This window comes from Eurypyga helias, unplaced genomic scaffold, assembly GCF_000690775.1.
Source record: "Eurypyga helias isolate BGI_N326 unplaced genomic scaffold, ASM69077v1 scaffold2719, whole genome shotgun sequence".
Taxonomy (NCBI): domain Eukaryota; kingdom Metazoa; phylum Chordata; class Aves; order Eurypygiformes; family Eurypygidae; genus Eurypyga; species Eurypyga helias.
The window spans coordinates 12,141-25,762 of record NW_010271226.1 but is presented as its reverse complement, the minus strand read 5'-3'; the positions used below and the strand labels follow the sequence as shown (position 1 = coordinate 25,762).

The following is a 13,622-nucleotide window of genomic DNA, read 5'->3' as shown; positions in this document are numbered from 1 at the left end:
GTTACCCCTTGTCCTGTCACTACAGGCCCTTGTGAAAAGCCCCCTCAGCTTCCTTGTAGCCCCCCCAGGCACTGGAAGGTGCAATAAGGTCTCCCTGGAGCCTTCTCTTCTCCAGGCTGAACACCCCCAACTCTCCCAGCCTGTCCCCATGGCAGAGGGGCTCCAGCCCTCGGAGCATCTTCGTGGCCTCCTCTGGACTCGTTCCAACCGGTCTCTATCCTTCTGATGTTTGATGACTTAACCACATTAAAACCACTCCAGCCACCCAAGATCCAGTCTCCGTACAATATGCCGATCCCTTGGATTTTTACAGCAAACCATCAGCCAGCACTGTTCCCCTTCTAGTGAGATTTACACCATCCTTCACCCACAGCACCACCTCCAGGGCAAAGCCCACCCTTCAGACCTGGGGGGAGCCTGGAGAAAGGCTTCTTTGAGTATTAGTAGTATGGTCTGCTTCGTATTGATTAACTAATGACTGCGGTATATGAAGCTTGAAAGGCTGTATTAATAACTCACTGCTGCACCGCTCTCATTTATCAGTGAATTACAGGGGGATGCAACTCTGCATCTCAATATATCACTCCTTTAATGAATCTCAGAGCAAATCAACATGCACACGGATTCTCAATGCAGAAAGCCTGTTACGAAGCAGCTTTCACCTCTCACTTTTGGAAGAGGTAGGAGAGTGAAAAGCTGTTCTGCCTGGCCATACTTTATCTCACTTTCCTTTTATTTCTTCTAATGAATACCACTGTTCCCTTCTCTATCCCTTCATCAACAGAAAAGGGTCTTGCTTTGCCAAATCTGCCCGAGAGCAAATGGTGTTGCAGTTAATCTATAAATCAACCATCACCATAAATTCTGTTCTTTCTCCATCCAAAACTGCAGGGCTGTAAAACAGATTACATGGGACAGCAGAGGCAGGAAGGAAATTTGTGAGGTGGAAGGAGCCCATCACGGCCAAATGGCCTTCCCCTGCCCCTCCTGTCCCCCCCACTCCACCCCAACAAGCCTATAAATCTCCACTGTCACCAGTGGAGCACATAAACAGCAAGCGTACGCACGCATTTAAGAGCGAGGCAACCTCACGCGCTTTGCGTGGAAGGCTGATGCAGACCTTGGGATCGAGGGGGGAAAAGCTGCAGAATCTTCTGCTGAATTCTCCAACACCAAGAAAATGGAAAAGTAAAACACATTAAAAAACAAACATCTCTGTATGGAGCAAAATGAAAAGTCAAAGTGTAACAAATTCAGAACCCTCAGTTCCCTCAAGGGCAAACAGCATCTGTGATTCCAGCTAATCTAGTTTTAAGAAACTCACAGGATCTCCAGGGTGCAAGGGTTACTGAGATCTCAATAATCAAGACTTATAATCACATCTGATCAATTCAGCAATTCAACCGCCTCGTGCAATGGTCCCCTAAGGGAATGGAAGAGTTAGGAGGCAATAAATGATGCCAGGGACTAGTGCCCTTCCCCCCTGCTGCCACACAATGCAGTATCCACCATTAAACCCAGCTGCTTTAAATGAGATTACATCGAGCTGCAGCATATGTGAGAGCGCGTGAAAGCGGAGGGACCCTGCAGAACACCACACGGGGGAAATGGGGAGAAGAACCCAGTATCCTGCGCTGAAAACGAAGGGGAGAAGCTGGAAGAGTTAAGCTCTGTGACTGTATTAGGTCATTTTCTTTCTCCAAGGTAGTTTTGCAGGGAGGAACATTTTCTCTCCGGGGGGAAGACAGGACAGGAGTTCTGACCAAGAGAGCTGCAATGCTCCCTAAGACGACAGTGAAAAACACCAGCAGCGACATCCTCAGCACTTGCATATCTGCAGCTGCTTCACTGCAAGCTTTCAGCCAAGAAAAGAGAGGGCTCCCTTTACAATCCTCTCCCAGGAACTATCCTGTCTTGCTTTAAATCTCCCCATCACTGTTAGAAGACGTGAGGTTTCCCTGCTGACGGTGGCACCAGTTACCAGACACTACAAACTCAAGAAACTGTAGATGGTACACGCAAGTCCTCCCATAGACTTCTTTTCCCGAATCCCTACAGACAGACTTACCCTGCATGGGGAACCTCACTACACACCTGACAGAAGAGCAGAAATTCTAAAAACACCTGACTGAACCGACAAAGTTTTCGGGTAACTCTACATACTTTGAAGTAAGCAGTCTTAAGACTTTTACAAGACAATTCCAGAAGTGCTTCTTAAGATGCAATTATACCTGCAACCAACGCTTTTCAACCAGCCATACTATTTTAAAATACCTTTGGTAATTTGTCCTTAATTCCCCATAAACTGCTGTTCTGGCATACGGTGTACTTTGGGATATCAAAGTCAAACAGATTAGGCGTGATCCACGTTCAGCAAGGGAATGTTTTGGAGAGCAGACCATATAACTTAAAAGCTAAAGCTGGCTCCCTATTTTAATTAATGGGGATTAAACATCCATCATGATAAGGAAACAGGGACATTTTATAAAATCAATTACCATCCTCAGTGTCACTCTGGTTTAACACCTGCCGTTGCCGAGAGAAAGAACACAGTATAACATCCCATTAGGACATAGAGAAGGTGCATTAAACAGTGTGGCTATACAGCAAGATCAGTCACAAACTAACCGAGACAAACAATGTCATTACCCAGTCAGGTGTTGACAAAACAAGACAAGAGACCTTACACCTCCAAAGCGTATTCATCAACTTCACATTACTGAGATTTAAAGTTTCCTTCAGCAACTTCCCTACCACAGGAGCCCTCAAGGTAGGTATAGCACGGTTTTGGAGATGAAACAAAGCGATGGGGGAGTATAAAAACATGCTTTTGAAATTGCAAGGGCTGAGACGCGTACGTTCCTCAATAAAACGCCATAATAACCATGAAGTATTAGGCTTGGCATTTAGTTTTGTTGCTTCTGTCATTATAAAAAAATCAGTCTTCTGTTAGCATCGTCTGACAATATGCTCTATTTTAAATCTCAGCGCGTGAATGTGTAAGGTAATTATACATAATATGTATAATTGATACAGTAAAAACTCCTACCACAAGAGGTTTAATATAGGGCTGCAAAATGAAATACATTCAAACTTTTGAAAAAACTGAAGACAGACTATGAAAAGGTTGTAATTAAACTACTAATGGGGGAGGGACGTTTTATTGTCATCTGAGAAACAAGCAAGCGAGACTCAATCTGGCAGCTCCCTGCCTGAGAAGCTTCACGTGAAGTTACACAACAGCTCCCAAATCCTAGCATGTTTGATGGAGAGTGCCCACACCTTCCATGCTCCCTCTGCGGCCCGTCAGGCTGATTTTCCAGCTGAAAACAAATACAGTGTGACTACAATGCAGACTAGAGGCATACACCTGAGAATCAGCGCATCAGAAAAGATGATCGTCTTCGATACGAGGCGAGTCTAACCTGAAAGGGCTGCATGGGTATCTGCAGCAGCAATCATTACGGCTAAAGAGATAGAACAGCCCCCATTCCTCTTGGTACAACAGGACAGAATTTAAGAAATAAATGCACTGTGATCTATAAGCATAGATCAATCGTTTAATGAGACTGGAAGCAGGAAAAAAGCTGTTTTCCATTACCCCCTTTCCTCTCCCTCATCACTGGATGACCCTTTACTGCTCAAGTACTCCACTCAGCACTGGACAGTTTTTTAGCCTGCATGCCCAGTGACGCAACTCCTGTTGCTGCAGCCTGTTCTACTCTGCTTATGGCAAGGAAGAGCACAAGCAAGTGTTGGCAGCAGGACCTCTCTGCAGCGACAGAGACGCCCGTTAATCAAGGAGTTGTGTGACCAAGCAGATGCTCGTTAGGTTGCACAAAGAAGCCATGTTCAGTCATCGAGCCACAGACATGTTAACTGTAATTCCAACAGTGCCCAAGGCACCTGTTTTGGAAGAGGTATAACCCAAAATCCCAAAGATGGAAATGAAAGATACATACAATATAACTTCAGCAACTGTCCTCCCTGACCCACGAGACAGAATGCTTATCACTGTCCAACGAGGTGGCTTCTCACGGTCTGTACATATCATCCAGACCTCCCTGAGAAGGTATTTCACCTCTTCCACAGCAAAGGCCAGGCTGGATGAGGCTTGGAGCAACCTGGTCCAGTGGAAGGTGTCCCTGCCCATGGCAGGGGGATTGGAACTGTAAGTCCTTTAAGGTCCCTTCCAACCCAAATCGTTCTATGAAATAAACAAAATCAATGAACCTCAATCGGCCCAATTCCCTTCTCACCATGCCTCCATAAGGCAACAGCGCTGGTGGCTTCTCAAGCCCTTCTACACTCTACCCTGAGAAGCAGGGCTTTGGTTGCACAGCCTGGGTGAAAGTAGCCGAAGATAATTTATGAGAGACATCAAGAAAGAGTTATGGTTTTTAACAGACAATTTTGAAGCAGAATACTACCAATATACAGAGTCCTTGGTTTCACTATATAAATATCTCTGACAGCCAAACAATAACTCTGCCTCTTATTTTAGAGCTCAACCCCAAACTGGTAGACTTCGTAACTCTTCACACTCCTGCTATTCCCTGAGGTGCTTCTAAGATGATCACTGTCAGAGTCAAAGAGTCTATAAAAAGGATGAAGGAAGCTGGGAAATTTCCACAGAGGTGATGCCAGAAAAAAAAGAACTAACATTTTAGCCATTGACTAAAGCCAGGCTGCACCACTGGAATTTCATCACTGAAGTCCAAGAGCTCCCCCAACTGAGCTCTGGGATGACTGCAATCACAACCAGGAGACAGGCGATTGCTCAGGTACCTGGAAAGTTCCAGGTCTGCCCAAAGGGGTCTTCAGATTTACCCCTCAGAAGCCAGCGCTCGTTCACAGAAGAGCTGGAAAACTCATTAACAGAAGCTGTCACAGTGAAGAACAAGAAAGAAGTGACTCGGGCACATGGCATACTCTTGCCTTCTGTTTAAGGGAACAGCAGGGAGGCCTGCCAAACCAGCAGTGGCATCCTGTCACAATACATCTAGTTTTGTGTTACATACTGTCATCTATATAAGAAAACTCACTTGAAGAGGAAAACGTTTTGCCCAAAACATGGTCTGTCCTCAAAATCCTCATTTTCCCCCAACCATGTAAGGTTTATAAAAGGAGATACTGTAACAGAACAATACAGGCACAGATTGGCCGGATAAAAACACTCCCTTTCTAAGTGGGGTAAAGTAAATTTGTTAGTTTAAAAGACCAAAACACAACCAGGAGCAGAGCATGTTCCCAGATTGGCCGGATAAAAACACTCCCCTTCCTTTCTAAGCGGGGTAAAGTAAATTTGTTAGTTTAAAAGACCAAAACACAACCAGGAGCAGAGCATGTTCCTCCTCTGAATTTTAACCAGCAACACCTGAGCTCCCTTACAAAAAGATTTTAAGATTTCTCTTCTCTACTCCAGTTATAAGCAGTGGCGACTGAACTCTTCAACAGCTGAAACCCCTCCTAAGGGAATATTTGGTGTTCTCCAGCACCTCCCCAAAATCTTCAAAACACCAGACAGAAATAAAAGCTACCAAGAACTTATAAGTTCCTATATTTCACAGATACAGTTTTCAATGTAAAATTTCCACTTCTTTCTGATTCTTAACCTCTTCATGCTAACGTGCCACACGCAAAGGTGTTGAGGGTTTTACTGTTTGGAGTCTTGTTTTGTTTGTTTCTCAACTATGCAATCCCTATTTCTCACAGAAACAACAGCAAACATAAGCAAAAACACCTGTTTAGTAAAGATGAGGCAACAAGTTCATGCAATGAATTTACCACCCTTATGACATACAGAGTATGTGGATAACCACATATCATATCTGCAACACTGAAGTTTAAAAACACACACAAAAAGAAGCCCTGATTCAAAAAAAAAACACACCCAAAAAAACCCCACCACACCAACCAACCAAAACACAGAATCACAGACTGGTTTGGGTGGGAAGGGACCTTAAAGCCCACCCAGTCCCACCCCCTGCCATGGGCAGGGACACCTTCCATAGACCAGGGTGCTCCAAGCCTCATCCAGCCTGGCCTTGGACACTTCCAGGGATGGGGCATCCACAGCTTCTCTAGGCAACCTGTCCCAGTGCCTCACATTTCACATCTGATCTCTATGTTTTGCTCACAACATGGGGGTTCGTGGAACAGCCGTTATTTTCATGCTGTAACCAGCTTCTCTTTTCTAGGTAATCTGTACTTCTGTCTACTTTTTGAAAGCGATAACCCTCTAATCTGGGCTGGGAGCAAAAAGCAAGCAGAAGACAGATGAGGCAGAACCGATTAACACACAGGCATGAGCGGAGCAGTCAGCCAGCCACCATCGCATGACCCTAACGCAAACCTCAGGTCACATGGTATGACTCTTAGAGCAGCCAACTCGTACGTGCTGACGAGGTGAAACCACCACGCTGAAGGCAACAGTGGCTTTGGTCGAGTCGCTGCACTGTGTGGGTGAAGGAGAGGGCGAGGATGGGGAGCACTGGGACAGGTTGCCCAGAGAAGCTGTGGATGCCCCATCCCTGGAAGTGTCCAAGGCCAGGCTGGATGAGGCTTGGAGCAACCTGGGCTATGGAAGGTGTCCCTGCCCATGGCAGGGGGTGGCACTGGGGGGCTGTAAGGGCCCCTCACCCCAAAGCGTTCTGGAGTCTCCGGTTCTGTATTTCCAACAGGCTGGTGGCGACACCTGGTGGGCAGGTGGACGGGACCAGCTACGCCCGGGCGGTACCCAAACCTCACCATCACCGCCATTCCCAGCCCCCAGGTGCCGTCTGAGAGCCAGCCTGAGTCTCCTCAAAAATCCCTGTGCATCTGCCTGCTGCGGCTCACAGGCGTCTTCCTCTCCCCAAGACCCAGGTGTGCTGGGGAAACAGACTTTCTGACACGCCAGAAAGATTTTAAAATTTCACACTAACACTACGGCTGAGTCTTACCGACTGACCCCCTCCCTCCACTCCTTTTCAAGGCTGTAAAAGATGACGATATCCCTTCGTTACAGCCTCTTGGCTGTTGGTAGATTTATAGGCCTGCAGGTACCAACAGCCTGGAGACACCTGGTGTCACCAGGGACCCATACTGCAGAGCGATGGGAGGACACTGTCTGCCCCTGCCAGGGCACCGCAGCAGCAGCCTCGCAGTGGCATTTAACTCCAATCTGCAAGCAAATGTCAGTATTTATTAGTCCCACCAAGATCTGCAATAAAGCTGCTCTGGGTTGCTAAGACTCTCTGGGTTGTGCTTTTAAATAGGAGGCTTAAGAAAAAAAGATTGGTTCGCAGTAACTTATTCCAGATTTCCTAGCTTCTTAATTACATCTTTATCTATTGATTATTTCTGTGGAAAGACATTTCCAATCAGTCTACACATCAGTGTTGAAAACTGCTTATCATTATCCTAAGAACTGACCATGAAAAAGTGACCCTTTGACCTACCTTGTCCCTGGAGCTGTAAGCATATTTACATTGTTAAATAATGGAAATTTTCAAGTAATGGATGTTTCCTGCCTACAGCACAATGCAACAGCAACAGTCTTTCACTATGAAAGTGCATCTGAAGCAGCCACACATTCCCAGCACTATTTGCTACACTAGTGGAAGTGCTCTCCGGTGCATCAGTTTTCAAAAAACCCCAAGTGCTGGAATCTGGTTTTAATCATAATGTCAGCAAGTCTCCCTAATCCTGCTGCTTTCCTAGAAAGTCAGGAATTGGCCTTCTGAGCAAGTCAGGATGAAAGAAAGCGAAATTCCTTTCAAATGTAGAGTAGGAAAGGAGAAAATAAATGGGAAGTGAGAGATAAGCCTGATGGAGGTAGGCAGACCTGAAAAAAATGATACTGCAGTGGTCCCTAAGTAGAGGGCAAAGGTGTGTAGCCACCATCTATTAGTACTCTATCACTTACCAGGATTTTGGCTCCCCAAAATGCAAGTAGTTGATACTGTAGAGATCCATGTCCTCTGTATGCCAAGCAAATGTTGTCTTCCACATCCCAAAGTAGAGGTAGGGAGTGTTTACACCTTCTATGATGATGCCACACTCATGTTCCACCATGTCTAAGAGCGTGTTCAGGTTGCCAATATTCCATTCTTCCACATCCTGTAATTCAAAAGAAATGGTTTGTACTGGAACATTTCAGGACTTGCTATAGCAGAGTAATAGACCACAGTTTCCTTTCAGTGCCTTAAAATGTGGACATCCTAGTGTTATCTGCATTAATTTATTTCCACCTGCTTCCAGAAAGCTTACTTTTAACGCCCATCAATAACCGTGAAAAGGATGTATTACCACGACTTTGTGGCAAAGGGATTGATCACCAGCTCCTCACTAGCTGTGCCCTCTGAAGAGGCACTTGTACTATGTGGTCCTCGACCGTTAAGCAACTGTTCTACTAGTAAACATACGACAAACTAAATGTCCAATACGCTTCTCTCAATGACGTATTCCATCCAAATGTTCTTCACCTGATGGACACGTATCAGCTGATGACAAACACTAGATTTCAACGTGGCCGAGGCCTCTACATCAGCTCAGTGCTTCAGACACAAAACAGGAAAGACAGTTCTGTTATCAATATTCAAACAGAAAGAGCAAGAAGTAGTTCTAAATCTGACAGTTGGTTTTCTCTACTTCAGTGGGAAATAGAGAAGTCACATAAACTGGTACAAATCTTGAACCTTGGGACTGCCTGAAGAGTAACACAATCTCCAAAAGGAAACCAGTCTCCTTCACACCCCCTCCCCTCACTGTACTTCGTAAGCATGCAAGTAACCGATAGGCATGCGAGCAATCCCCGCCTCATACCGCTTGCTGGGGTGACGGCAAGACAGTGAAACTCGAGTTACTCAATCCTGAAACTTTCTAAATCAACTCGGGGGGGGAGTGGGGGGACCAAAAAAGCCACAGAAACAGGCAGGGGAGAAAGGAAGCAGCTGAGAATCGAGATGAAAAGCGAGATGATGTTGAGAGAGAGCATTTTCCCTGACTCTTACACCTCAATGCTCCGAGCAAAGGCAGTAATTGGGCAATAGGAAATATTCTTTTGGTGTGACTGGTAGTTCAGTTGTTTAATTTTTACTTACAGGAACTTGCAGGAAACAATGCATATTCAGCACTGCAGAAGCTACTTCTAAAGGCTGCGTTTGTGCTGGGTTACGTCACCTTCCCTGATCATACCATGGACAAGAACGCGATACTCTCATCAAAGCACCAAACACAACAGGTCACCTTGATGTCCATGGCTGTGAAGATCTTAGTTATTTATGGTTATTCCAACTAACTCCATATTAAACCATATTGCTAATAAAAAGACACTTTTATACTGCAGACAATCAGACAACACTCAGAAAGGCCACTTTCCACTCAAAAGAAAACTACAGAGAAAGGGCATTGCTTCAGACTGGCTGCCTCAACCCAGTAAGAAGATAAGCAACCTTTATCGTCTGCAGCAGAAGAAATCACAGCACAATTATTTTAAGCAGAGGATGCAATTTCACTAGAGAAAAGCTTAAACAATTTGCATTGTAAAATAATTCAGCAGACAGATGCGTCGTCTCCCAATACAGCTGTCAAAGAAAAATTCCGAACCCAGATATTTTAGTTGTATTAAAAACCAAAAAACAGCAATAAGGGATGACAAAAAGTATTTTTGATGAAGCACCCAATTCCTTGAAATGCTGCTTTTGTGGCTCTCTAAGCTGCTTTAGCAGAAATCTCAGTTGTATTCCCTAAAATCAAAGAACCCTGCCACACCCTAGCATGAGAGATCAGTAGCTTACTTTTCATTTACCTGCACACCATCACATATATCTGGGCATATCATCCAGCTTCCTTTAACAACCTTTTCTGCAAGCTAGATATCATCTCTGGCCACACACTTCATAAGAGTTCGTTTAAACCACTGTTTTCCTCAATTTTCTAGTGAAACTAAGTTTTTCACAGCCTCCCATGCCTCTATTATCCTGAATCTCTCAGAAGGTGGGAAGTTTAGTCACACTTCTGTAATGAGGGAAAAATAAAGATATTGTCTGGGTTTTTTTTAAGGTGACTAAATCAAATAAATTCTGAATTACTGTTCCTTAATGAGTAAAGAGCAATAAGGAAGTCAGTGTCCATAATTAAAATGGATAAAAGAGAGGCATTTCACTTACCGCATCATATAGCGAGCCACTGATATCAGCTCCATAAATCGGTGAGACAAATGTGAGATTCTTCCAGTACTTGCGCTCCAGGCTTTCAAAATCTTGATGGCGTGGAGTGCAATACCTGATAAGAACGTGGAAAAGATAAGGATGTTAGAAGTCCTAGGGAACACTCATCACAGACAAATAAGCAGCACGCGTTTCAAAGTCGGCACACTCAGGAAGTTTTTCAAGGTTCACTTCATTTTTAATTCTACTCAGATTCATACCATTTCCTGCCTTTTAAATCTTTCTACAGAACCTCTTAGTGCATAGTGACAAACAGGATGTGCACTTACGGTGAAGCACCAGGCCCTGACCCTAAGGATGCACGAGGCGGTTATTACACAGGGAGCTGAAGGCAGGTGAAGCACCTCCGTATATGCTGTATCAGCAATATTTCAGAGTTGGTCACGTGATGTCAGTCATGCTCACGTTAAAGCCCAAGGTACTCCAGAGCTCTGGACAATGGACACAACTGCAGTTCACATCAGCCGGCTCATCCCAGCTAATGGAGGTGTTCTGCAAAGGTCCAGTCGCTCGGGAAGACGCTCGTGTTGTTCGTCTTAGCCCAGGCACTCCAAGATACTTGGATTTCTGCCTCAGCAACGGAACACGTTTTCCTGAACAACCATTAACAAACCAAGAGCTTTTCTGTGCACCCCAAGCCACTCTTTTCAGGCAGATTCTTAGCCAAATACAGACTTGGAAAATCTTTCTATACCAACTCCCAGAAAAAGCTTTGAGATTCTGGATGTAAGCTTTCAAGGAAAAAAAAAATCTTGTTCCTCAAATTGCTTCCTACTTATCAAGGCTGCACTTATTTTCAGCTTATTTCTAGAAAAAAGAGCTTTCTGCACAACTCCCCCATTCGCACCGCCAGCACATCACTGAACACCAACATACTTCTCGCTATTAGCCAGACGCCGGTATTCTCCAACAGTCATGGGCTTCTTCTGGATATTATACTGGGTGAATAACCCCGACTGTCCAGTAACAACCTGCTGAATAGGAGCTGGGATAACCATGTCATCAATGTCGTCGTAGGTTTTTCGGGGCTTCCACTCCTTGGGAGGAATCACCTGGAATTGGGAGGGGAAAAAACAAAACATCTCATATTCACCACAGGCAAAGACAACTTGTACTGAAGAAAAAACCGTTGAAGAGGAAGGTATTTCCTCCTGCTGCTGCTGCAGGTTATCGGGTAACAGCAGCCTCTCAAATAACCAGCACATATGACAAGGCACCTGTTCTGCATCTGCTGAAGCGCAGGGCTAGCTGCCGTGGTCAGTGATGATAAAGATATATAGTTATTCCAAGGAGATACGCTGCACGCCAGAGGGACTGCACATGCTTTCCCTCCGGAATGGGATTTCTCTCACCTACCATTCCACAAAGCTGCAGGAAGACTCATGCGGCTTTATTAGTATGCTGCATCTCTACAACTCCATACCCTTTTATAGCAGTCTAAACTACCACTCCACCTAGATCACTCAGAGTAGGGTCTCCTTGGGGTTGGGTGGTTTTTGTTTGTTTGTTTGGGGCTTTTTAACTAGGAAAGCTCAAAATCCTGTTGCATTATTGCTGGTGGTGTTTCTGTATTTGTAGGTGACACACAAGGGTCCAACTCCTCAAATGAAAAGGGGCAAGGGGTAGAGAAGAGCAAAAGAAAAACACGGGGAATGCATCCAGAACTCTTTCATCACCCTTGGAGGATGTGCAAAAAACCAGTTGCAAAGCAGTGCTGAATCTGGAAGAAAAAGCTGTAATTTTAAGCAGAAGAGCTGCCAACAATCCTAGGCTCAAGATAAGAGCACAATCAGTAGGACATTCAGCGGGCGTGTGGAGTGAAAAATAAAGTATCTACAATCTAATGTGGTGTAAGGATTAACCAAAGTAAGTTACAGGAATTAGAGGACAAGTTGATTTTCATGGGCATGGTTCCTCCAGCAGCTCCACTTCCACTGTAAGGCTCAGAACCACAGTTGCAACAGAGACAACACAAAAATTAACTTGAAATGTTTACATTTAGTCCTACAGGGAGAGTAATTTCTTTACAACATCTGGAATTCACCAACGACCTTTGTTAAAATAATGTACCCTAGCAGACTCACAGAATGTAATTGCTAGTACACTTGAGTGGACAAGGAAACATTTCACAGAGAGCCTTTTATCAATACCCAGCTCGATTCAGAACTGCAGTAAAACCAGTAATTGACCCACATTTTAGAAGAAATAAGAATTATTTCATGCCTAACAGCTTTATTTCTCTACTGTGCTTTATTAAGTTCTGCTAAATATCATATGTAGTCAGAACAAATGATCTCTGCCTACGGTACAACATGACTCGGCCACAGAAATACTCTTTCTAATCAGTTAGTCCTGATTTTGTCCAAGCAGCTGTATGCCAAATACCAGAATTTAGAACCTTCACATGAGAGTTCTCATAATCTTTCATCAGTTTCAGTGTAAAGATGCGGATGGGAAGGAAGCAGGAAGATGTTTTACAGCTGGCTGGAGAACTGCTTCCTAAAGGCCAAAAAGGCTTTCAGGTATTTTGGGTCGCACAAGCTACAGGACACATTTACAGATTCAAGTCAGCGTAAGGCCCAGCACATTAAAAAGGTAAGAAGTCTGCACCCATCCGCACAGGTAATATTTAGGCCCTCTTCCCTAACCTCAGCAGGCTGCAAAAGCCTGATCCTTTACCCTAAGAACCAGGGAAGCTTAAAATTTCACACCTCCAGCCCTCAAGAACCGTGGCTACCACTATCTGTACCCTCAGCAACACCATCAGGGCATCGAAACACCCTTAATGGATCTCTGCAAGGGCTGGGATTGTCCTTATTTTCCATTTGGGAAAATACGTCCTGAAAACACAACACTTCTTCCACTCTTGCGAAAGGCCTGGAGCTCCTCCGCCCTTCCTCTCTCGCTAAGCCGAAACAGAGACTGCAGTACCATTTTCAAAAGCACACTCTGCTTGACTAGATGAAAGCAAACTGCTTCTGCATGACAGAACTTCCTGGGCACCTTACACAAAGCAGAGCCTCGGGAAGGCAGCCTTCGGGAAGCTTTCAACTACCTAAGGCAGATCAACTTACCTTGGCAAGCCCTGCTCGGTGAGCTCCCTGCGATTCCATGTAAGCAATGTATTTCCCAAAGTCCCGAAACTCTTCAAGGGTAGGCCGAAAGGTCATGATCTTGCAGCCAGGGTTCTGAGGACTTGGGTTTTCCGACCCCATATTTCTCCTAGGGCGAGAGCGCCTGAAGAGGGGAAACAAAAAGGGAAGAGAGAGAAGAGAGGCAGAAAGAAAATCATACTGGTTAGAACTTTGGGTTTTTTCTACTTGCTTTCATGTTCTTCTGTAAAATTCATTGATATATTGAAACAAGTTGGAACAAGTCCAGAGGAGCCATGAAGATGCTCCGAGGGCT

General features: G+C 44.8%; 1 protein-coding gene across 1 annotated transcript in view; it reads right to left on the bottom strand.

The window, feature by feature from the left end:
• Positions 1–13,449, bottom strand: part of LOC104514911 (lysine-specific demethylase 4B-like) — a 45,635-nt gene extending 32,186 nt beyond the window's left edge. The window contains exons 1-4 of the mRNA XM_010158714.1: positions 13,289–13,449; positions 11,091–11,266; positions 10,155–10,269; positions 7,910–8,103 (exon numbers count right to left, since the gene is read on the bottom strand). Of these exons, the coding sequence (XP_010157016.1) occupies positions 7,910–8,103; positions 10,155–10,269; positions 11,091–11,266; positions 13,289–13,429 (626 nt within the window). The 5' untranslated portion in view covers positions 13,430–13,449. The remainder of the gene's footprint in view (positions 1–7,909; positions 8,104–10,154; positions 10,270–11,090; positions 11,267–13,288) is intronic.
• Between the last annotated feature and the right edge of the window lie 173 nt (positions 13,450–13,622).